This window comes from Ceratotherium simum, chromosome 34 (assembly GCF_057802395.1).
Source record: "Ceratotherium simum simum isolate JZ-2026a chromosome 34, ASM5780239v1, whole genome shotgun sequence".
Classification (NCBI taxonomy): domain Eukaryota; kingdom Metazoa; phylum Chordata; class Mammalia; order Perissodactyla; family Rhinocerotidae; genus Ceratotherium; species Ceratotherium simum.
The window spans coordinates 5239393-5262554 of record NC_141933.1 but is presented as its reverse complement, the minus strand read 5'-3'; the positions used below and the strand labels follow the sequence as shown (position 1 = coordinate 5262554).

The 23162-nt window shown below is 44.9% G+C and overlaps 1 protein-coding gene across 1 annotated transcript in view; it reads right to left on the bottom strand.

Moving 5' to 3' along the window:
- The window catches only part of CPT1A (carnitine palmitoyltransferase 1A), a 61435-nt gene that overhangs the window by 9272 nt on the left and 29001 nt on the right, over window positions 1–23162 (bottom strand). The window contains exons 8-14 of the mRNA XM_087422516.1: window positions 22403–22510; window positions 21508–21595; window positions 12505–12700; window positions 10058–10246; window positions 9187–9292; window positions 6228–6344; window positions 4517–4681 (exon numbers count right to left, since the gene is read on the bottom strand). Of these exons, the coding sequence (XP_087278642.1) occupies window positions 4517–4681; window positions 6228–6344; window positions 9187–9292; window positions 10058–10246; window positions 12505–12700; window positions 21508–21595; window positions 22403–22510 (969 nt within the window). The remainder of the gene's footprint in view (window positions 1–4516; window positions 4682–6227; window positions 6345–9186; window positions 9293–10057; window positions 10247–12504; window positions 12701–21507; window positions 21596–22402; window positions 22511–23162) is intronic.

Sequence of the window (23162 nt, the reverse complement as noted above, 5' to 3'; positions counted from 1 at the left end):
ACAAAGAAGGTTCGGAAGCCTGGAGCAGACCCCCAGGACCACGCGGGACACGTGGATCTGTGCAGAGCCTCAGGGAGGCCCTGCAGCTCCGAGGTGCGCAGAGCGGGGTCTGAATATTGGCTCTGCAAAGAGTCCCATTCCTAACATAGCAGGCATTAAAGAACTCCGCCTGGATGGATCTGACTTAAATTTCTAATAGATGACTGCAACAGATTGGTCATTTTTAATAGATTGAGTGCTATGTGAAGAATTGACATGGGGAGGGAAAAATGAAATCCTGATGGTTTCTAGCCAGAGGGCGAAGAAGAGATATAAGTGCTTGGGTTATTAAAACAAATAATCCTTAACTTTAGAAAAGTAGCTTGATTTCTTTGAGCAATACATGCTTGTGCAGAAAATTAAAACATTGAAAAGTTGAAGACAATAAAGATCAACCTTCACAGCACCACCTGCTAACATTTTCCATCTATCTTTTCTAGACTTTGCGCATAATAATAAAGCAAGAGTCGGGAATCATTTTCTGTAAAAGGCAGGTAGTAAATACAGTCTTTGTGGGCCAGATGGTCTCTGTCGCTGCTATTCAGCTGTGCCACCGTAGCTCAGAAACAGCAATGGATATGTCAAAAAGTGGGGGTGGCTGTGTGCCAATAAAACCCTTTTCTATGAACACTGGAATTTCATTTGTTTTTCACGTATCATGAAATACTAGTCTTCTTTCGACTTTTTTCAACTATTAAAAATGTAAAACCATTCTTAGCTCGAGGGCCGTGCAAAAACTGGAGAAGGGCTGGAAGTGGCCTATGGGCCAGAGTTTGCAGATCATTCTAATAAATAATGACGTACCGTTTGATGACTAAGTTTTTCACAGAATATGCCACAGACATCATTTAATAGTTGTGTAATATTCCATTGTACAAAAATACCATAATTTAACAAGTTTCACATTGGTAACCTTTCCGATTGCTTCAAATTTTTAGAGATGGGCATGCTGAAACACATCTTTGTGAACCTGTCCTTAAAGTTAGGATACAATTCTCAAAGGAGAATTTTCCGGGTAAATGGTTATGCTTTCCCGATACACCTTCCTGGCTGTGTGAGTGTCACAGATTACTGTTCCCACTGCTGCGTACGCACGTCCCTTTCTCAGTCCCCCCCTTACAAACGCGGAATTGGAAAAAGACCTTTGCCAACTGCAGGGGCAAAAACAGTCTTATTTAAGCTGCACTTACAGGATTCCTGTAAGATTCAACTTTCTGTGCACACCCACTGACCATTTGTATTTTTCTTCTCCTGTGAACCACCAATTTCTGCCCTAACTCCATTTTTCTACTGGACTGTTTTATTTTTTTTCCAAATGGAACCCCTAGCCAATTTTGCCAACTCCATTTACTAATCGATTCATCCCTTTCCCTTGATGTTAAAGGTCTCCTATCCTTTAACAAAGACTTTTCCATGGAAGTATTTTTGCACCAGGACTACACCATGTTAATTACTATAATCTTCTGACATCTTTATTTTAGGCTTTGAAAGAGCAAGTCTCCACCTCACCCGGCCGTGTCTCCACCTTGTGACTTTCTTTTTCAGAACGTTACTGGTTATTCGCAAATGTCAGCTCTTCCAGGTGAACCTGAGCATCAGTCGGTCAAGCCTCTTTCCTAAAATCATCTTCAGATCTCTCTGTTCAGTGTGACCTGACAACAGTTATCTCTGTGGTGTCAAGTCTTCTATCCAAAATCATGGACTTTCCTCCCTTTCTGAGAGTGTCCATCCCTTCTCCGTGGATCTGGCCTTTCTTCCCAAAGGTCCCGTCTGCTTTACAAACGACGCCTGGGGGTCCTAGATTTTTGTGTTTCGTTTCCATTATATTTTCTACTTGACTATCACTGCTACGTGAGGAAGATACTGGTATGTGTATAGTTCTGCACCAGGCCCCCTTACTGAGCACACTTCCTCACTGTAACAGCTTTCCACCTGCTCCATCTTCCAAGTAGACAGACAGATGCTCCCCCTGCCCGATTATCTTGTCAGCTGCTCTCAGCACTTACGGAAAGACATTCGAGCACAGTGGAGCTGCTGGAGACAGCCTCATCCTTCTTATTTTAATGGGGCTGCCTCCACATTTTCACCTTTAAAGCCATACGCTGGCTACTGATACACGATGGTATTTATCACGTTAAGGAAACAGCCCCTATTACCAAGAGCTGTTATCGGGAATGGATGTTAAATTTTGAATGCCTTTTTAGTATCTGTCAAAGTGACTGCCTGGTTTGTTCTCTGATATAGTAATATGATTTAATCTATTATTGCTTTTACTAATACGAAACCATCTTCTGGCCGCTGGTATAAGCTGTTGCTGGTGACTATACTTTTCCTATACTTGCAGATTCTATTTGCTAATATTTTATTTAGATTCTTTGCATTTATATTCACAAGCAAAACAGGCTTTCTTTTTTTGTGTATCCATCAAATTAAGCTGTATCATAGCGGTTGAAGACATGAGTTCTAGAACTAGCCCGCCTGATAGCCCGCCTGGACCCAAGCCTCGCCTTGCCATGACAAGCTGTAGATCCAGGCGGGACACCTCACCTCCTCTTGTGTGAAGCGGAGATGAATCTACTCTCCTTGGGTTGCCGTGAGGGTTACTCGGCTCCTGCAAAGCACTCAGCATGGTACCCGGGGCCGGCTCCATGCAGCTCATTATCCTGATCAGAGGGAGGCTAATTCCGGGAATCCATCGGCCAGCTTCCTGCCTGTCCGAAGGCTCTGGAGCCGTACGCTCTTCAAAGCCACGGAGGAAGCTGCCTCGAGCAGGTTCACCTTACGAGTGGTTCTCCGACAGCCTCTCTTTCATCTGTGGGGACGGACCTTCTCAGGCTTTCTACCTTGTCTCGGTAGAGACAAAATCTTCCCTGTATCAGAGGTGTCAGCTCCTTTTATAGTCCCAAACTGCATGTTTAGGTGCAAAGTCTGCTTATCAACTTTAAAAATCAAGCTTATTAAGTCTAAGATCCAACTCCTCAATCCCGTCGTATCTTTTAGTCACTGGATCCGTCAGACAAAGGGCTGAGTTAAAATCTCCTACAAGGACTGTGCTCTCCCCAGTGGCTTTTGGTCCTTACACTTCAGTGGGTACGTTCTTTAGGAAAAGAAAGCTTCACGTTGCGATCATCTTTGCTAAGAACTGTATTGGCGTCAATTTTAGTTACAATTTTGGCCCATCAGTTCTAGTTTATCGGGTCTCCACGTTGCCTCTTGCGCTGTTCTGCGTCTGTTTCTTGAGTGACAGAGCAGTCCAACCTACAGGCGTGGACTCAAGCCGCCACGTGGATCCCTCCCTGCCACATACTCCAGTGTCACCTCGGCAGGTCTCCTCACCTCTCTGTACCTGTTTCCTCGCTGTAAAATGGGCTAACAGTACCCCTCCCTGGTGAGGGGACTGTGAGAGTGACATGCGTAAAGCTCTTGGGCCAGTGCCTGGTACCAAGCAAAACCCAAAAATGGTAGCAGCTGTTCTCTCAAGGACACTATACTCGTCACATATGTGCCACACTCAAGTTTTAAAACAGGAGTTTTGGGGCCGGCCCCGTGGCATAGCAGTAAAGTACTCGTGCTCCGCTGCTGGCGGCCTGGGTTCAGATCCCTGGTGCGCACCGACGCATGGCTTGTCAGGCCATGCTGTGGTGGCATCCCACATAAAGTGGAGGAAGATGGGCACGGATGTTAGCCCAGGGCCGGTCTTCCTCAGCAAAAAGAGGAGGATTGGCACGGATGTTAGCTCAGGGCTGATGGGCCTCACAAAAAAAAAAAAAAGATAAATAAAACAGGAGTTTTCAATTAAAGACAGGGCATATCTTGAGCCAATGCCACAACGACTTCCGCTGCCCCAGGAAAGCGAGGGTGCCCTCCCTGGGGTGGAATGCTCCCTCAAAGAGGCACGAAGTCCCACTTAGGTCCTCCTAGGGGCCTGCGCTGCTTCCTCCGATGGGGCCACCACATGCAAGCCGAAATGTGACCAGGTGCCCAGAGAAAGGGGATGGAAACACTGCGTGCTTCTGTGTACACAGGGACCCCTCCATCCCAGAGACCCCCAGGGGCTGGTCGTGTCCCCATTTCTGGAAGAGGATGTCAAAGTTCAGAGACCACAAGTCATTTGCCCTAAGTATTTCTACTTTACCAAACTCTAGGATTTGTGGCTTATTTTAAAGTCTAATTCTCCTCGTTGTAGAGCAATGAGATCCCACTTCGCTTCCATCCCCCAGATCCTCCGTCTCCTGGGTAATACAGGAAACTACTGCTACCCAAGAGTGGTTCTGCTAAACACGTGTCCTGTCCTGTATGTGGCAGAAGCACTCCACACTGTGACACACAAGACCCAGCATGGCTGTACTTCCGCACCAGCGGCCGCCCTCTCCATGACAGGTCTCCAGCCTTCCCTACCCACTGGGCAAAGGCCTTGGGCCTGTGTTGAGGAACCCCAAAAGCACTCAGGATGACAGCCCCGGCTCGTGGCTCTTACCTTGTAATGAGCCAGCTGCAGGGCGAGCTGCACAAAGGCGTCCGGACTCGTTCTGCATTTCTTGATCAGTCCTTTCCCAAAAGTGTGGAATGGGAAAGAATGGAAATCCACATCACTGGCCAGAATGTTCGCGGTGTTCAGGGACGTCTCTATCACCTCCTGACACTTGAGAAAAAGGAGAACCAGGTTTTACTTATTGGGGGAGGTACTGACACGTACCCTGAAGAAAACCGCGAGCTAGTCTGCAGTGCAGCTAACAGAATCGTTGCTGGGAAATACACGTATCATGTTTTCCTCTTGTTTTTTTCCAGAAAGGTTATCCAGGAGGCACGGCGTGTTAGCAATGTGGCACTCCCCGCTTCCTCGAAGGGTGGTGGGGTGGCCCGAGCAGGAAGAATACAGGAAGGAGACTGGGGCTTCCTGCTTCCCACTGGGACCCCGAAGGGCATGCCGAACAGTCATGGGTTTTGTTTTGTGAAATCCACCGTTGTTATGTGGTGGTGATCGAGGAACAAATCTTAAAAAATAAATGGACTGTAGTACAACCATCCAATGGAAATGAGCTCTCAAGCCATGAAAAGACACAGAGGAAGCTTAAATGCATGTTACTCAGTGAAAGAAGCCAACCTGAAAAGGCCACGTACTGTCTGATTCCAAGTGTATGACAATCTGGAAAAGGCAAAACTATGGAGACAGTAAAAACATCAGAAGTTGCCAGGGGTTGGGGGGTGGGGAGGGATGAACAGGCAGAGCACAGAAGATTTTTAGGGCAGCGAAACTACTCTGTATGATACCATAATGATGGGTACATGACATTATACATCTGTCCAAACCCACAAAATGTACAACACAAAGAGTGAACCCTAATGTGAACTGCGGACTTTGGTGATGATGACGTGTCAACAGTGGGTTCATGGATTATAACAAATGTACCCCTCTGCTGGGGGATGTTGACAGTGAGAGAGGCTGTGCATCTATGGCGGCAAGGGGAATATGGGAAATCGCTGAACCTTCTGCTCAATTTTGCTGTGAAACTAAAACTGCTCTAAAAAAATTAAATCTTATTAAAAATTTTTTAAAATAAATGGTGAGTGACTTGGTTAGCCAGAGGACCCCAAGCCCACGCACTCTGGCAGAGGGTACATCTCTCTGAGGAACAACACACCAGCCCCACACGCTACATAAGCAACTGCATAAGACTGCAGCACGAGATACAGGATCTTCTACATTGAAAATCAGTTCTTGGGCCCCAGGAATATTCCTGCTTGGATTAGATGAGCTCGGATTTGGTATTTCCAATCCTCAAATTCCTTCCCCAAAGGGCTTCTACTGAGTGGAGACTGCATCTGAGAATCTTTAAAAGGAACAAAAATTATTTTACGTTTAAGAATTATAAATGAGTGATGGAGACTATTTCAACTCTAAACAAAGTGATTTTGTTTTTTACTTTTACATTGTGATGTCCAGCTAATTTCAGCTGCCGGTCTCACTGACAATCTCAGCCAAGAGCTTTAAATGGAAGAAGAAACATTTACCGCGGCTTCCAAGGGAACAGGAGCTGCAGCACCTCCACGGCCCCAGCGAAAATTCCCGACGTGGACAAATTTCGGTCTCCGTGGTCTTCAACAGAGCTCACGAACGCTCAGGAAGTACAGCCGGAATTCGTTTCCCACCCAAGGTCATTACCCATTGTCTGATAATTCGCACTTACTTCCTCCGGGATGTCCCACTGTAGCCTGGTGGGGTACGGAATGTTCGGGTTGGTGTCGCCTTTACAGTGTCCATCCTCCGCATAACCCAGTTGAAAGCAGTCAGTGGACATGACATACTGTCGAAAATAAAAAGATACGTGTGTAAAGTCAGAGAAGATTATTATAGTAATAGTGTTACATGAAACATATTTGACCTCCAAAAGTAGACAGATCCTTATATTCTTTATAGAGACACCATCAAGACCTAACAATAGCTACTCACTACGGTATGTGCTTACCGTATGCACATCCTCTGCACAGCCACCTAATGAGACAGTTCTCATCTCCATTTTAGAGGTGAGAAAAATGGACCTGGAGAGGTTCAACAGCTCGCAGACTGGCAAGGAGCAAAGCCAGGACTCTGACGCCAAGAAGCTGCTTGGAGCCTACTTCCAGGTCCCAGCTGCGTGCTAGTGCTCTCTGGCTGCTATCCGGTTGAATATTTACATCTAGCCTGTAAGATGATAACTACCATTCCCATGTGTATAAACGAGAAAACTGCGCCTCAGAGAGGTGAGGCAGGCTGTCCAAGCTCCACTCCTCGGTGAGCTGGGACCCGAGCGCAGGTGTGGATGCTCTTTTCACTGGTGGGAAACCTAAGCCAACTTATTCACCAGTATTGACTGAGCACTGACTGTGGGTCCAGCAGATCTTCTGAGCACCAGGGTGAGAATGGTGAACAAAACAGACAAGAATTTCTGCTTTTCCTCTAAAAGTTGAAGATGGCCATATGACCTAGCAATTCCACTCCTGAGTATATACTCAAGAGAAATGAAAATACATGTTCACGTAAAACTTGTACACACATGTCCACAGAAGTATTATTTATAGTCGTCAAAAAGTGGAAACAGCCCAAATGTCCATCAAGTGATGAAGAGATAAACAAAATGCAGTATAATCATACAAGGAATATTAGTCAGCCAAAAAAAGGAATGAAGCATCGATAATGCTACAACATGGCTGGACCTTGAAAACATTATGCTACATGAAAGAAGCCAGACACAAAAGACCAAATATTGTATGATTCCACTTCTATGAAATGGCCAGAGTAGGCAAATCAATAGAGACAGGAAGTAGATTAATGGCTGTCAGGGGCTGGGGCAAGAGGGGAAAGGAGAAGTGGGGAGTTTCTTTTAGGGGTGATGACAATGTCCTGGAATTTGATAGTGCTGATGGTCGCACAACCACCTTGTGAATATACAAAACCCATTGAATTGTATACTTTAAGAAGGTAAATTTTATGGTATGTGAATTATATCTCAATACTGAAAACATTTTTTGAAAAACAAATCCTTGTGCTCAGGGTGCTCGCATTCCAGTGGGAGAGGCAGAAACAACTCCAAGTCAGATGGCGACACTGTCAGATGCCAAGGAGGATGGGGGCTCCAGGGTGGGGAGCGTGGAGGGGGCCGCATACATGTGTGCTCGGCGTCTGTGCTGATCTGAGCGAGTGAAGGAGTCGGCCTATTTGTGTCTGAGCTGCTCTGCGTCAGAGCCTCCAAGAACCCAACACATTTAAATATCAGAAATACATCGAGAACAAACAGGATTCAACTTTGACTCGGATTCAAATTCAGATTTCTTTTTAACTGGTATGACGGTATCACTGCACTAGCCTGTTTTCATTTGGCCTGGGCCTCCACGACTAGAGAGTGGGTCAGCTCCCGTCCAGATGGGGAGCATCTGGGCTCCCATCCGGTCCCTCGAGTCACAGGCCATTCTGTCAGCTGGGCAGTAACAAACATTACCACTTCTAGCTGGTCACCCTAGGCTAAGGCTAAATCCCTTTATCCTGACCTTATCCAGATACTTAAAAATATAAGCCTGACCTTGTCAATATCCAATAGATTTCTCTACTTGGTCAATTCACCCTGTGTAGTCTAGACTGCCCGTGGCTCAGATTCTTTCTCCTTTAGCAAAGAACAGCTCTATCACTCAGAAAGCCCTTGGGATAGGGTGTAACAGGCCTGGATGATTATGCTCTGCAAAAAGATCTAAGTGTGTCTTGCTGCTGTGTCCAGAGGTGCCGAAGGTGGTTTGATCTCTGCTGGCTTTTCAGCTGAAAGGATCTCTAAGCCTTTGTTGGCATCAGCAGAGACTTAAGGACGGTGAAGAGCCTTTAGCTACTGGCTGCTCTTATTGTATACTAATGTCTGAGGACCACACTGCTGTCTTGAAGACTGGAGTACTTTGTATGTCCCTTTTTATCCTTTTTCCCACATAGAAAACCTCTGCTGGCCAAAGGAACAGCAGGTTAGGTTTTGCCAAGATCCTCCTCTCTTTGCTGAAGAAGACTGGCCCTGGGCTAACACCCGTGCCCATCTTCCTCTACTTTACACGGGACGCCGCCACAGCATGGCTTGACAAGCGGTGCGTCGGTACATCCCTGGGATCAGAACCTGCGAAGCCTTGGCCTGCCGCAGCGGAGTGCGAGCACTTAACCACTACCAGCAGGCCAGCCCGTGCTATTTTGTTACTTCAGTTCCATCGGAAGATGGCATTAAATGCGTTTCTATTTAAGAAACCTAAGTTGTAGGAAATGAAGACAAGAATGTCTTTCATTTGGTCATTTAACTTTATATGCAGTACCAACATGTGTAAAAATTCTTATTACACAATCAGACAAACACAATCACGCGTTGCTTGATGATGGGGATATGTTCTGAGACATGCGTCATTAGGCGATTTCGTCATTGAGCGAACATCCTAGAGTGTACTTACACACACCTAGATGGTAGAGCCCACCACGCACCTAGGCTACGTGGTACTAATCTTACTAGACCCCTGTCACATACACGGTCCATCAGTGACCAGAATGTCATTACGCGGCGCTTGACTGTACTAAAAAATTAAATTTGGTCTGGGGTTTGGATTTGCAACAGCAATTTCCACATTCAAGTTAAAGCTGCAAAAACTCACCTCCCAAAGGTGGCCGACAATCGGTGCGTCAGCCCAGGAGTGTTCTGCGTTCATGCCCATCTTGCCGTTTTTGAAAACAATAAATGTGAATGACTTGTCAAACCACCTACGTGAAACAAAAATGTTTATGGAATTTAAATGTTTAAAAAGAGGCAAATAAATAAAAGCTATGTATTTGTTTTATTCTGGATGGGCTCCTTGACTTGGCACCCACCCCGCAAACAGCTAGCAGCTGTTAATAAATCTCTGTAGAGTGAGGATAAAGGCACATACAGATCTCTAAGTCATTCATTTCTTCCTTGTTCCAGACAAAGAGAAGCACTTTTATACCAGAGACTAGAAGGAGAACAGGACACACTATTATAGAATAAAAGGATGCATACGGCAACCAAGGAGAGACGGGAGGCTATATGTGCCCGAGCACAGCCCCCATCTCAGCGATCCTCGCCCCCAACCTGACGGGGAGGCAGGACCTCACTTTACAGATAAGGAAAAGGAGCCTCCAGAAAGTGGAACAACCTCATAACAGTCACGTGACCAGCGGGCAGGGCCAGAGCTGACATCCTGGTCAGGCCCCACCCACCACTTTCTCTCGCCTGGGTCCGGGTACCCAGCAGCCACTCCTCAGACCAGCATCTCCAAAGGGAGGTGGACATGCACAGGGAGGGAAAGAATCCCAACTTTGCTGCTTATGGTCTGTGTGTGTGCGTGCGTGCAAGGTTTGGTGAGGAAGAAGAAAACTGAAAGTTATATTTTTATGCTCGCCTTATTCCTTAAGAGTAGAGACAGCTGAGGCTGTGTGTCAGCCACGTGTAACACTTGCTCCAAGTTCACAGGCAAACGACCGTCTTTCAGACGGCGAGTGCGGTACCTGTCAGTGCACCCGCCGTGGAGGAGGGACTTGGCGTAGCTGTCCAGTGACGTGTCTGGGTCCTCCCTTCTGTATCCTTGTTCCGTTTCGTCCAGCGTCACGAAGAATGCTGCTTTCTCCACGGCATCAAGAGACTGCTTATTTTTCCCACGCCCAAAATAGGCTTGGCGACACTTGGCCCAGGGGACTCTGACGGAAGGATTAAAAACAATTCGTGACATCTCCGTGCACATGTGTTTGAAAGGACAACGTTTTTCACAGTTTTTTAGGCATGTAAGGAAATTACACATTTATGATGTTCTCTATCTGCCGTTATCCGACTGCCTGCAGCTGGACCGCACTGTTTGTGGGCAGGGGCCTCATCTCCCTGCATCTTGTGCAGAGCACAAGGCCTGGCACATAACCTTCTGCAATAAAAGCTGAATGAACGACGAGAATGCAGACTGGCGCTGTGAGCTCAGCTGCCTGGGGGCAGCAGACCCAGAGAAAGAGCTCCCCTACACACTCATCTAGCCCCACTCCCGTCGCACCCCCTCCAGGGGACCCATCCTAAGTGAGTTCTGGCAGCAGAAGTCACAGCAAGTGTGTGTAAGTCCTTCCCTCCTGCCAGGCTTTGCTCCAAGCCTTTTCATGGACTAGCTCACTGCTCAACACCACCATTCCCATCTTTCAGATGTGGAAACTGAGGCACAGAGATGAGGTCACAGCTATTTTGTGGCAGGGAGGAATTAAACCCAGGCCAGCCTGCCCCGAGTCCACGCTACTAATGACCACAGAATATCCCCATGATAATGGATGCCCCTTGGAGCCGAATTCAAAGGATTCTCTTCACCCCACCTTAAGTGGCATGTGAGGAGCTAACGCGATGCCCACTTCTTGAGAGTCACCCCAGCCAATCACTCCTGGGCCCCCCTCACTCGGGCCCTCCCCAGGTCCTTTGCCCCTACCTACCCTTCCAGATCAGGGCCATCTGGCCTCTGTCTCCCCCTTCTCTCCCCAAGTGCTCGGCCGAGGCAGCCCGTGGTGCCAACAAGCCCATAAACACAACGGGTCCCAACACACGTGCAGCCCCAACTGCTCTCCTTGGTGCCAGGGGACAATGGTGACAACAAGGATGGCTGCTACGTACTCAGTGCTCTGTGTGAAGGCTCAGGAAGGTGATGTGATGGGACATACACTTGGCGCTCTGTGTGAAGGACTCACGTGGGTGAGATGGGGCAATGCCCCATGGGGGCTTGCATCAGGGCTGGGGGTTCACTGAGCCCCTGGGGTGAGTGGGTCCCTCAGCGGCACCTGTGCCCACCCAGCCTCCACCAAATTGGCAGCCCCGCTGATGCTCTAGCAGCTCTCGGGAAGGGAGCTCATTCCCCAGGACACTCCCCAGCACTGCTCCTTCCAGCTGAGTCAACGCCCCAGTGATGGCGAATACTCCTGGGCTTCTCAGACCGAGCTTCTCCTCCCGCACACACTGCCTGTTTTTGGTGCTCAGTGCTTGAGGATCCTCTGGACCAGAACAATCTCATAAATCTGCTCGGATCGCCCCAGCCTAAAGTGGTCCCTTAACGGCACCCGGTCGCAGAACCAAGCCCAAATGTATTCGGGCACACGGACCCTCCTTGCCTTGCGTTCCAGCATCCCTGACCCACTCCGCAGGTCCCAGCATGCTGTGCTGTCCAGGGAGCAGACCTCTGCCGCCTGTTGGCCCTCCCGGCTCACTGCCACCCTCTGCGTGCCCTCGCCCAGCGCATTCTCCTCTTCTCTAGGGGGGTCACTCACCACCTTGCTCCCCACGCTGCCCTAACAGCTGTAACTCGGTGGTTGTCAACTGGGGATGATACTGCCCCCCAGTAACACGGGGCAAAATCTGAAGACAGTTTTGCTTGTCACAACGGGGTGGTTGCTACTGGCAGCCAGTGGATAGAGCCCAGGGATGCTGCTCAACATCCTACAAAGCACAGGACAGTGTCCTCCACTGGAACAAAGAATTATCCAGCCCCAATGTGTACAGAGCCAAGGCTGAGAAACTCTGTTCTATTTGTACAAGCTAATTCCTGGAATAACAAAATGATCCTCTGAGTGGTCTTTAGATGAGGCAGGAAATTTATCCCTGACACAGAGGCCTTGGTTTACACTTGTTCTGTTTCCTAAATTAAATATGCCCACAGCCCCATGAAAAAGCCTAACTCCTTCTCTCTGTGAAGTGCCCTGGTATCCGTCCACAGGCACGCCTGCCTGTCACACACAGAGATGGTCAGGGTGACCCACGGGACAGGGAGGAAACTGCTCCCTTGGAACAAAGCCGAGCCAACAAGACTCTAGCCCTGCCCAGTGCCACTGCAGGTCGAGGACACAGGCCTCCCCTCCAGCCGGGCCCCTGGGTAAAGAAGAGAACCGTAGGCGCCCCCGCAGCCTCCAGACAGGACCGGCGTCACAGAGGAGCCGCACACCTTTCTCCGGCAGTGAGCGCCGCCAGCTTCGCCTCCCCAGCCTGAGGCTCCGAGGGGTCATCCAAAATCCTCTGCATCTGCTGCTCGATTTCTCGGGGCTTCAACAGCCTGCCGTCGTGGTACAGCCAGACCTTGAAGTAGCGCCCTTTGTGGAACACGACGATGTGCTTGCTGTCCCTTAAGTGCTGGATGGTGTCTGAGGAGGGGTGCGGGGCGAGACACAAAATCCAGAGGCTCAAGGTTAGATGAAGGTAAGAAAGGCACCCCCGACTTCTTGGTGGGACCAATGCTTCACCCCACATCACTCCACTCGGCTCACATGTCCATTTCTCAAGCATTTGTAGAGATTAGGTACAGCATCAGAATTGGGAGTTTTGGAATCAGACAGGCCTGACTCCTAAACTTCCCTTGGTCACTCACTGGACATTTCATCCCGGGCCAACGACTTAACCCTGTCCAAGCCTCCATTTTCTCATCTGTAAAATGGAAACACAACTCGTGTCCCTCGTACGGATGTGCAAGAATTAAAAAGACAATAATCATAAATCGTCCACTCATATAGAGCAAGCATTCAGACAGCACAGATACTTTTCATTAATTAATTACAGTAGGTGACTTAGAAAATGTTCTTAGAGAGTAGTGGAAAATTAAAGAAAGATAGCTCATAAGAATGCACCCCAGAATCCTCAATAAGGCGATCAGCAGTTCTCATCAGAAACTTTAGAGACCAGGAGACAGCAGGCTGATACATTCAAAGTGTTAAAAGACAAAAACCGTCAACCAAGAATCCTAGATCTGGCAAAACTGTCCTTCAAAAGTGTGGGAGAGGGCCGGCTCCGTGGCTTAGCGGTTAAGTGCGTGCGCTCTGATGCTGGCGGCCCGGGTTCGGATCCCGGGCGCGCCCCAAGGCACCACTTCTCCGTCCAACGCGAGGCCGAGTCCCACGTACAGCAACTAGAAGGATGTGAACCTACGACATACAACTATCTACTGGGGCTTTGGGGGGAAAAACATGAATAAATAAAAATCTTTAAAAAAAAAAAAAAAAAAAGTGTGAGAGAAATTAAGAGTTTCCCAAATAAACAAGAGCTGCAGGAGTTCATTACCACTAGACCTGCCTTATAAGCAGTGCTCAAGGGAGTCCTACAAAGCGAAATGAAAGGACACTCGATAGTAACTCGAAGCCAGATGGAGAAATGAAGATCTCAATAAAGGTAAATACATGGGCAACAATGGTTTGTAACTCCATTTCTTGTTTTCTACATAATTTAAGAGACTGATACATTTTTTTAAAAAACAATCATTAGTCTAAAAGCCAGCATTGGGCCGGCCCCGTGGCTTAGCGGTTAAGTGCACACGCTCCGCTGCTGGCGGCCCGGGTTCGGATCCCGGGCGCGCACTGACGCACCGCTTCTCCTGTCATGCTGAGGCCTTGTCCCACATACAGCAACTAGAAGGATGTGCAGCTATGACATACAACTATCTACTGGGGCTTTGGGGAAAAAAATAAATAAATAAAATTATTAAAAGCCAGCATTATTGTAACTTTGGTTTGTAATTCTACATTTTTTTCTACATAATTTAGGAGACTAATGCATTTAAAAGAATTATTAGTTTGTGATTTAGGGAACACAATTCTAAAGATGTAATTTTGTGACATTAACAACTGAATGGTGGGGATAGAGCTGTAAACAAGCAGTTTATGTAGGTTATTGAAGTTAGGTATAAAGTTGGTATAAATTCAGATTAGTGTTATAATTTTAGGATGTTAAATGTCATCTCGATAGTAACCATGAAGAGAATAGCCACAGAATACACACAAAAGGAAATGAGAAAGGAATTTAAATATTTCACTACAAAAAATCAACTAAACATAAAAGAAGAAAGACAACAATGCAGGAAATGAAGGGCAAAAAAGCTACAAGGCATGTAGAAGACAAATAGCACAAGGACAGAATTAAGTCTCTCCTTATCAGTAATTTCTTTAAATGTAAATGGATTAAACTCTCCAATCAAAAGACAGAGATTGGCAGAATGGATAAAAACACATGATCAAACTATATGCTGTCTACAAGACACTCACTTGAGATCCAAAGACACAAACAGATTGAAAGTGACAAGATGGAAAAAGATATTCCATGCAAATAGTAACCAAAAGAGAGCAGAAGAGGCTATACCAATATCAAAGAAAAGAAATTTTAAATCAAAAAAGGTTACAAGAGACAAAGAAGGACATTACATTTTTGTGTGTGTGTGTGTGAGGAAGATCAGCCCTGAGCTAACATCCACGCCAATCCTCCTCTTTTGGCTGAGGAAGACTGGCCCTGGGCTAACATCCGTGCCCATCTTCCTGTACTTTATATGGAACGCCACCACAGCGTGGCCTGACAAGCGATGCATTGGTGCGCGCCCGGGATCCAAACCCAGGCTGCCAGCAGCGGAGTGAGTGCACTTAACTGCTACGCCACGAGGCTGGCCCAGGACATTACATGTTAATTAAAAGTTCAATATAGCAAGAAAATAACAACTATAAACGTTTATATACCCAATGACAGACCATCAAAATATATGAAGCAAAAACTGATAAACTTAAAGGGAGAAACAGACAGTTCTACAATAATAATTGGAGACTTCAATACCCCATTCACAATAATGGATAGAACAACCAGACAGAAGATACGTAAGGAAAGAGAGGACTTACACAACACAATAAACCAACTAGATCTAACAGACATATACAGAACACTCTACCCAACAACAACAGAACATACTCTTCTCAAGTGCACTTGGGACATTTTCCAGGATAGACCACATGTTAGGCCACAAATTAAGTGTCAACAGATTTAAAAAGATAGATATCATACAAAGTATCTTCTCTGATCACAACGGGATGAAGTTAGAAATCAATAACAAAAAGAAAACTAGAAAATTCACTAATTTGTAGAAGTTAAACAACACACTCCTAACCAATGGATCAAAGAAGAAATCACAAGGGAAATAAGAAAATACTTAGAGACAAATGAAAACAAAAACACAACATACCAAAACTTATGGGACTCAGTGAAAGCAGTGCTAAGGGGGAAATTTATAGCTATAAACACTTACATTAAAAAACAAGAAAGATCTCAAATCAACAACCTAACTTTACAACTTAAGGAACTAGAATAAGAAGAACAAACTAAGTCCAAAGCTAGCAGAAGGAAAGAAATAATAAAGATTAAGAGCAGAGATCAATGAAATAGAGAATGGAAAAACAGGAGAGAAAAATCAATAAAATCCAAAGTCTTTTTTGAAAAGATCAACAAAATTGACAAACCTTTAGCTAGACGGACTAAGAGAAAAAGAGAGAAGACTCAAATTACTAAAATCAGAAATGAAAGTAGGGACATTACTGCTGATTCTACAGAAATAAAAAGGATTGTAAGAGATAACTACGAACAACTGTACACCAACACATTGGATAACCTAGATGAAATGGATAAATTCCTAGAAACTCAAAACCTACCAAGATTAAACCATGAAACAGAAAATCTGAATAGACCTAGAACTAGTAAAGATGTAATCAGTAATCAAAAATCTCCCAACAAAGAAAAGCCCTAAACCCAATAGATTCACTGGTGAATTCTATCAAACATTTAAAGAACTAATACCAATTTTCTCAAACTTTTCCCAAAAAATGAAGAGGAGGAACTACTTCCTAATTCATTCTATGAGGCCAGCAGAACCTGATACCAAAGCTAGAAAAAGACATCACAAGAACACTACAAACGAATATCCCTTATGAACATTGATGCAAAAATACTAGCAAACAGAATTCAGCAGCATATTAAAAGTATATACACCATCACCAAGAGGGATTTACTCCTGGAATGCAAGGAGTAAAAAATCAATCAACGATATGCCACATCAACAAAACAAAGGAAAAAAACACAATCATCTCTATTGATGCAGAAAAAGCATTTGACAAAATTTAAGACACTTTTCAGGAAATAAACACTTAACAAACTAGGAATAGAAGGAAACTTCCTCCACACAATAAAAGCTATTTATGAAAATCAACAGCAAACATCATACTCAATGGTCAAAGACTGAAAGCTTTTTCTCTAAGATCAGGAAGGAGACAAGGATGCCCACTTTCACCACTTCTATTCAACATAGTACTGGAAGTTCCGGCTAGAGGGATTAGGCAAGAAAAAGAAATAAAAGGCATCCAAATTGGAAAGGAAGAAGTAAAATTATCTCTGTTCGTAGACGATATGATCTTATATGTAGAAGACCCTAAGGATTACACAAAAAAACTGTTAGAACTAATAAATGAATTCAGCAAAGTGGCAGGATACAAAATCAACACACAAAAATCAGTTGCATTTTCATATAGTAACAATTAATATTCTGAAAAGGAAATTACAAAAATAATTTCATTTATAATAGCATCGAAAAGAACAAAATACTTAGGAATTAACTTAAACAAGGAGGTGAAAGACTTGTACAATGAAAACTACAAAACACTGGGGAAAGAAATTAAAGACGACGTAAATGGAAACACAGCCCATGTTCATGGATTGGAAGACAATGTTGTTAAAATGTCAGTGCTACCAAAAGCAATTTACAGATTCAGTACAATCCATATCAAAATCCTAATGGTGTTTTTTTGCAAATATAGGAAAACCCATCCTAAATTTCAAGAGGAATGTCAAGGGACCCCAAATGCCCAGAACAATCTTGAAAAAGAACAAAGATGGCGGACTCACACTTTCTAATTTCAAAACTTACTCCAAAGTTACAGTAATCAAAAGAGTGTGGTACATAAAGACAGACATATCGACCAATGGAATAGAATAGACAGCCCAGAAATAAACTCTCACATATCCTGTCAAATGATTTTTGACAAGAATGCCAAGATCATTCAATAGGGAAAGGACAGTCTTAAACAAATGGTGCTGAGAAAATCTGATATCCACATGTAAAAGAATGAAGTTGGACCTTTACCTAACACCATATATGAAAATTAACTCACAGTGGATCAAAGACTTAAACGTTAAGACCTAGAACTATAAAACTTAGAAGAAAACACAGGACAAAAGCTTCATGAAATTGGATTTGGCAATGATTTCTTAGATATGACGCCAAAGGTATGGGCAACAAAAAGAAAAAACAGACAAAATTGACTTTATGAAAATTAAAAATATTTGTGCATCAAAAGACACTACCCACAGAGTGAAAAGGCAACCCACAGAATGGGAGAAAATATCTGCAGATCACGTATCGGATAAGGGATTAATATCCAGAATATACAGAGAACTCTTCTAAAACTCAACAACAAAAAAACAAACAACCTGATTCAAAAATGGGCAAAGAACTTTTCTTTGCTTCTTTGGAGATACACATTTCTCCAAAGAAGACATACAAATGGCCAATAAGCATATAAAAAGATGCTCAACATCACTAACATTAGGGAAAATGAAAATCAAAACTACAATGAGATACCACCTCACACCCATTAGGATGGCTACTATCAAAAACCTGAAAATAACAAGTGTTGGTGAGGATGTGGAGAAATTGGAACACTCATGCTGTTGGTGGGAATGTAAAATGGTGCAGTCACTGTGGAAAAAAGTATGGTGGATCCTCAAAAAATTAAAAATAGAATTACCATATGATCCAGCAATTCCACCTCTGGGTATATCCCCCAAAAGAATTGAAAGCAGGGTCTCAATGAGATATTTGCACACCTATGTTCACAAGCAGCATTATTCACTATAGCTAAAACGTGGAAGCAACCCAGGTGTCCTTCGATGGATGAAGGGATAAGCCAAACGTGGTCTATCCAGACAATACAATATTATTCAGCCTTAAAAAGGAAGGAAATTCTGACACATGCTACAACATGGATGAACCTTGAGGACATAACGCTAAGAGAAATAAGCCAGACACAAAAGGACAAATATTGTATGATTCCACTTATATGAGGTACTTAGTCAAATTCATAGAGACAGAACACAGAACGGTTGTTGCCATGGGCTGGGGGCAGTGGGGAATGAGGAATTACGTGTTTTTTTTTTTCTTTTTTGGTGAGGAAGATCAGCCTTGAGCTAACATCCATGCCAATCCCCCTCTTTTTGCTGAGGAAGACTGGCCCTGGGCTAACATCTGTGCCCATCTTCCGCCACTTTATATGGAATGCTGCCACAGCATGGCCTGACAAGTGGTGCATGGGTGCGCGCCCGGGATCCGAACCTGGGCTGCCAGCAGCGGAGCGCTCGCACTTAACTGCTATGCCACGGGGCCAGGCCCGAGGAGTTAGTGTTTAATGGGGACGGAATTTCAGTGTTACAAGGTGACAAGAATTTTGGAGGTGGATGGTGGTGATGGTTGTACAACATTATGAATCTATTTAGTACACTGGACTATACACTTAAAAATGGTCAACATGGTAAATTTTATGTTATGTGTATTTTGCCACAATAAAAAAAAATGGGGGGAAAAATGCACCCTAGAGAGAAACTTTAAAAAGCTTAAACATCTGGGCCGGCCCAGTGGTGTAGTGGTTAAGTTCATGTGCTCCGCTTTGGCGGCCCAGGGTTTGCTGGTTCAGATCCCAGGCATGGATCTACGCACTGCTTATCAAGCCATGCTGTGGCAGGCGTCCCACATATAAAGTAGAGGAAGAGGGGCAGGGATGTTAGCCCAGGGCCACTCTTCTCTGCAAAAAAGAGGATTGGCAAGAGATGTTAGCTCAGGGCTGATCTTCCTCACCAAAAAATAAAATAAAATAAATTTTTTTAAAAAGCTTAAACATCAGAGGAATATGATTAAGTAAATTCATTTAATGAATATTTATCAAGTCCTCCTAAGTACCGTTCGGGGTGGGGCATACAGTAATTGCTGGATGAGGCAGATACAGGCTGGTGGTGAAGATGTGCTACAGACATAATTAATAATATGACAACGATTACAAAGAACAAGAGGAAATCATAGAAATCTAAGAAATCATAAGACAACAGCCCCACTGCAGCCTGAGATGCTGAGAAAGCCCTGCCCCACCCACTGAGGACATGCCACTTAGGAAGGGACTGGCCAGATAAGACACAGAACTCATCAATATCCACACTGCATCTAATTTTTTCAGATGTTCAGCAAACCTGGAATGGAAGGGAACTTCCTAAACCTGCTGAAGGTTTCTACCAGAAAGCTACATCAAACACGCATTTAAAGCCTTTACTTTAAAGCCAGAAATAAGAAAACGCACCCGATGACCACCTCTAGTCAACATTATACCAGAGACCCTGGCCAGTACAGTAAAAGAAGAAAAAAGAGCTAAACAAAAGGACTGGAAGGGAACTATCAACGTAGTCCTTCACAGCTATGATCAGCCACATAGAAATTCCAACTAACCCGACAGGCTGTTTAAGTTAGTAAGAATATAGCTGAGTATAAACTCAATTTATAAAACTCATTTGCATTCCTATGCCCCAGTGTTAGGCTGAATATGCCCCTCCCATTCATGTTGAAGCCCTAACCTCAGAATGTGACTGTATTTGGAGATACAGTCTTTTAAAGAGGTAATTAAGTGAAAACTAGGTCATAAGGTAGGCCCTAATCCCGTATGACTGGGGTCCTTATAAGAAGAGGAGATCAGGACACAGACACACACAGAGGGACGACCATGCAAGGACACAGGGAGAAGACGGCCGCGTACACGCCAAGGAGAGAGGCCTCAGGAGGAACCAGCCCTGCCCACACCTGGATCTCGGACGTCCAGCTCCAGGACTGGGAGAAAATACATTTCCGTGATTTAAGCCATTCAGTCTGTGCTGTTTTGTTTCAGTGGCCCTATCAAACTAACATGCTCAATAACCAAAAACTTGAAAATAAATTTAAAACAACAAAAACAATAAGGTACCTAGGAATAACTCTTAACAGATGATGCACAAGACCCTTACAGAGAAAAGTATAACATTTTATTAAAATCATTTTCAAAAACACTGTTAGAGGATGGAGAGAGTCAACTTCACTTTTTTCCAAATAGCTAACTGTCCCAATACTGCTTTTTGCCAACTTATCCATTTCTCACGTGGCTGGCCATAGGTCAGTGGCCTCCAGCGTATAACAGAGAGAAGAGGTTTACTTTTTAGTCAGAAACACCCCACACTGTGAAAGCAGTGAATTTTTAGAGAACCTTTGAATGCCGTGTCAGAGGAAGGCTGAGTCCATTTAAGGAAGCCACCCAGAGGCCAGCGTTTTTGTCCAAGGGCCCCTGCCCATCATCACAGCCCAAGTTACTGCCCAGGCTCACAGTCTGGAAGTACTGGGCTGTAAGGACACACCCCAAAAACTGGATCAGCTCGGGACTTTGTATAATCAGCTTCAAAAGCAGCAGTGGGGTTCGTTATAAAGGCCTGCTGAGGTCTCAGACAGGGTCCAGCTTGTCAATCGAGAGTGGCAGGTAGTTCCTACCCCCATGGCCAGCCAGACGCTCACGGGCTGCACAGCCTGAGCCCTGCTGGCCTGGGACAGTCCCGGGTAAGCTGTTGTGTCTCCCCTTCATCCTTGAGGGTGTCTGGCTTGGTCAGATTATGTGGCCACCTTGCATTCTGGGGGGGGGGGGGGCGGTCAGCGTCCCAGGTCAGGCTGCTATAAGTGAGCTGCTGGACCACGAATCGTTTCCCGAGCACAATCCAGCATTCGTTTCCCACTAAACCCTGCGTGTGAGCCAGAGCAAAACGCCCCTGGGGATCCAGATGAAGAAACAGGAATATTCCTAACCAGACCTGGAGAAAACACGCTATCAGACAGCCTTCAACCGAAGAGAAACTGACTCTGAAAATAAGTCAGCTGTCCAGGCTTGAGAAGGACCAAGGAAAGTTAACAGGAGGAACGTTCATGAGCCTGAACTCTCTAAGTCTCGGGAGGGGGCAGCCCGAATCGTGTCCTCTCCTCTGACATCTCCTGACGCTGAGCATGGGGATGGAGAGTGCTGATCCCGGAGGAAGCTCCACTCACCTGTCTCCTCCCCTGGGATCCGAGAAGTGTTAAACATCCGCTCCCACTGAGCAGAGCAGAGCGGAACCGTGGATCCCAAAAGAAGAATCTGCAACAAAAAGAGGTTTCAAACAAACAAACATTCCACAGCGGGAAGAAAACAGGAGCAAATGAAGACCGCACATCTGAAATGCCAGATTTGTTTTCTGTGCACATGGGGTGGCTGGACCCAATCTTTTCCAAACTCCATAGAGGACAGTTGTCCCCTGGGATGCACGCTTCCCTGGGGACCTGCTGAACCAGCCAGGGCACAACTTCCCAAATCGTCACCTCCTAAATAGCACTTTCTAGTTGTCATTTATAAGCTGACACTTAAACCAAAGGAGTATTTAAGAAGGACATGTCTTGTTTCTCAGGAGTAGCTCACCAGCTATATCACGTTCCTTCAAAAGCAAACAAGAGTTTCTTCGAAGGGTAAATTACAGAACTAAAGTACGTGAGACATATCCATTTGGGATAAACAAAGAGAATTAAATCTCAAAAAAATTATGCTGAGTGAAAGAAGCTAGACCAAAAAAAAGTGCATACTGTATGCTTCCATTTACATAAAGCTTTGGAAAATGCAAATGAATCTAGAGTGACAGAAAGCAGGTGAGGGGTTACCTGGTGGCAATGGTGGGGGGCAGCAAGGAATGGAGGGGGGGACGGAGAGATCACAGAGGCGCACAAGGGAACTTCCGGGGGCGATGGATGTGTTTATTATGCTGATTGTGGTGATGGTTTCACAGATATATATACGTATATAAATATGTCAGAACTTATCAGATTGTACGCGTCAATCATGTGTGATATGTCAACTAGACTTCAATAAAACTGTTTTAAAATAATTTTGTGAAAAAGCACTTTGTTTACATACTGGTTTGATTTCCTCGCGGTCCAGCTGGCGTCGGTAAAGCAGGATGGCGTGGATACCGTTGCCCGCTCTCGCTGCCTGGATGTGGGTTGGTGTGATGTACAGAAAATCCTGAAAAGCGAAAACCCGTGTCAGCAGAGAGACCATTCACAGGAGAAGACAAGCCAACCTAAATACACTGCAGAGCATTCCACGACGTTGAGCTATTTCCATATGTGTTAAATTACACCTGCTCTGCTAGAAAATAAGTGGTAATTTCATTTCCTACATGTTGTCAGTTTTGTTTGTTCATATCTTATAAGAACACAAGCCCCCAAGTAATTCTTGGGCTATTCAAGACAATAGAATATTTTAAAATTAACTTTTGAATAAATATAATTCAAATTTAAAAAAAGATAGTATTTCGCCCCAAATATCCTCATATAATGCATTAAAAGAAAAGCAGAAAAAAAAGAGAGCAATTAGACAATTAGGAAGTTTCCTGAAGGAGAATTAACCAAAAGTTAAAATAACCTTTTATATAGATTAGCACTTGTAACTCTCTAAATCTTGAGACACATTTCTAAATGCCTAGATTTTTCCATGACTGGAGGAAAAGTCCGAGGTACACGTGTCTAAACTACTTTTTTTTTTTTTTTTTGCTGAGGAAGATTGGCCCTGGGTAACATCTGTGCCCATCTTCCTCTACTTTATATGGGATGCCACCACAGCATGCCTTGACAAGTGGTGCATAGGTCCGCACCCAGGATCTGAACCTGCGGAC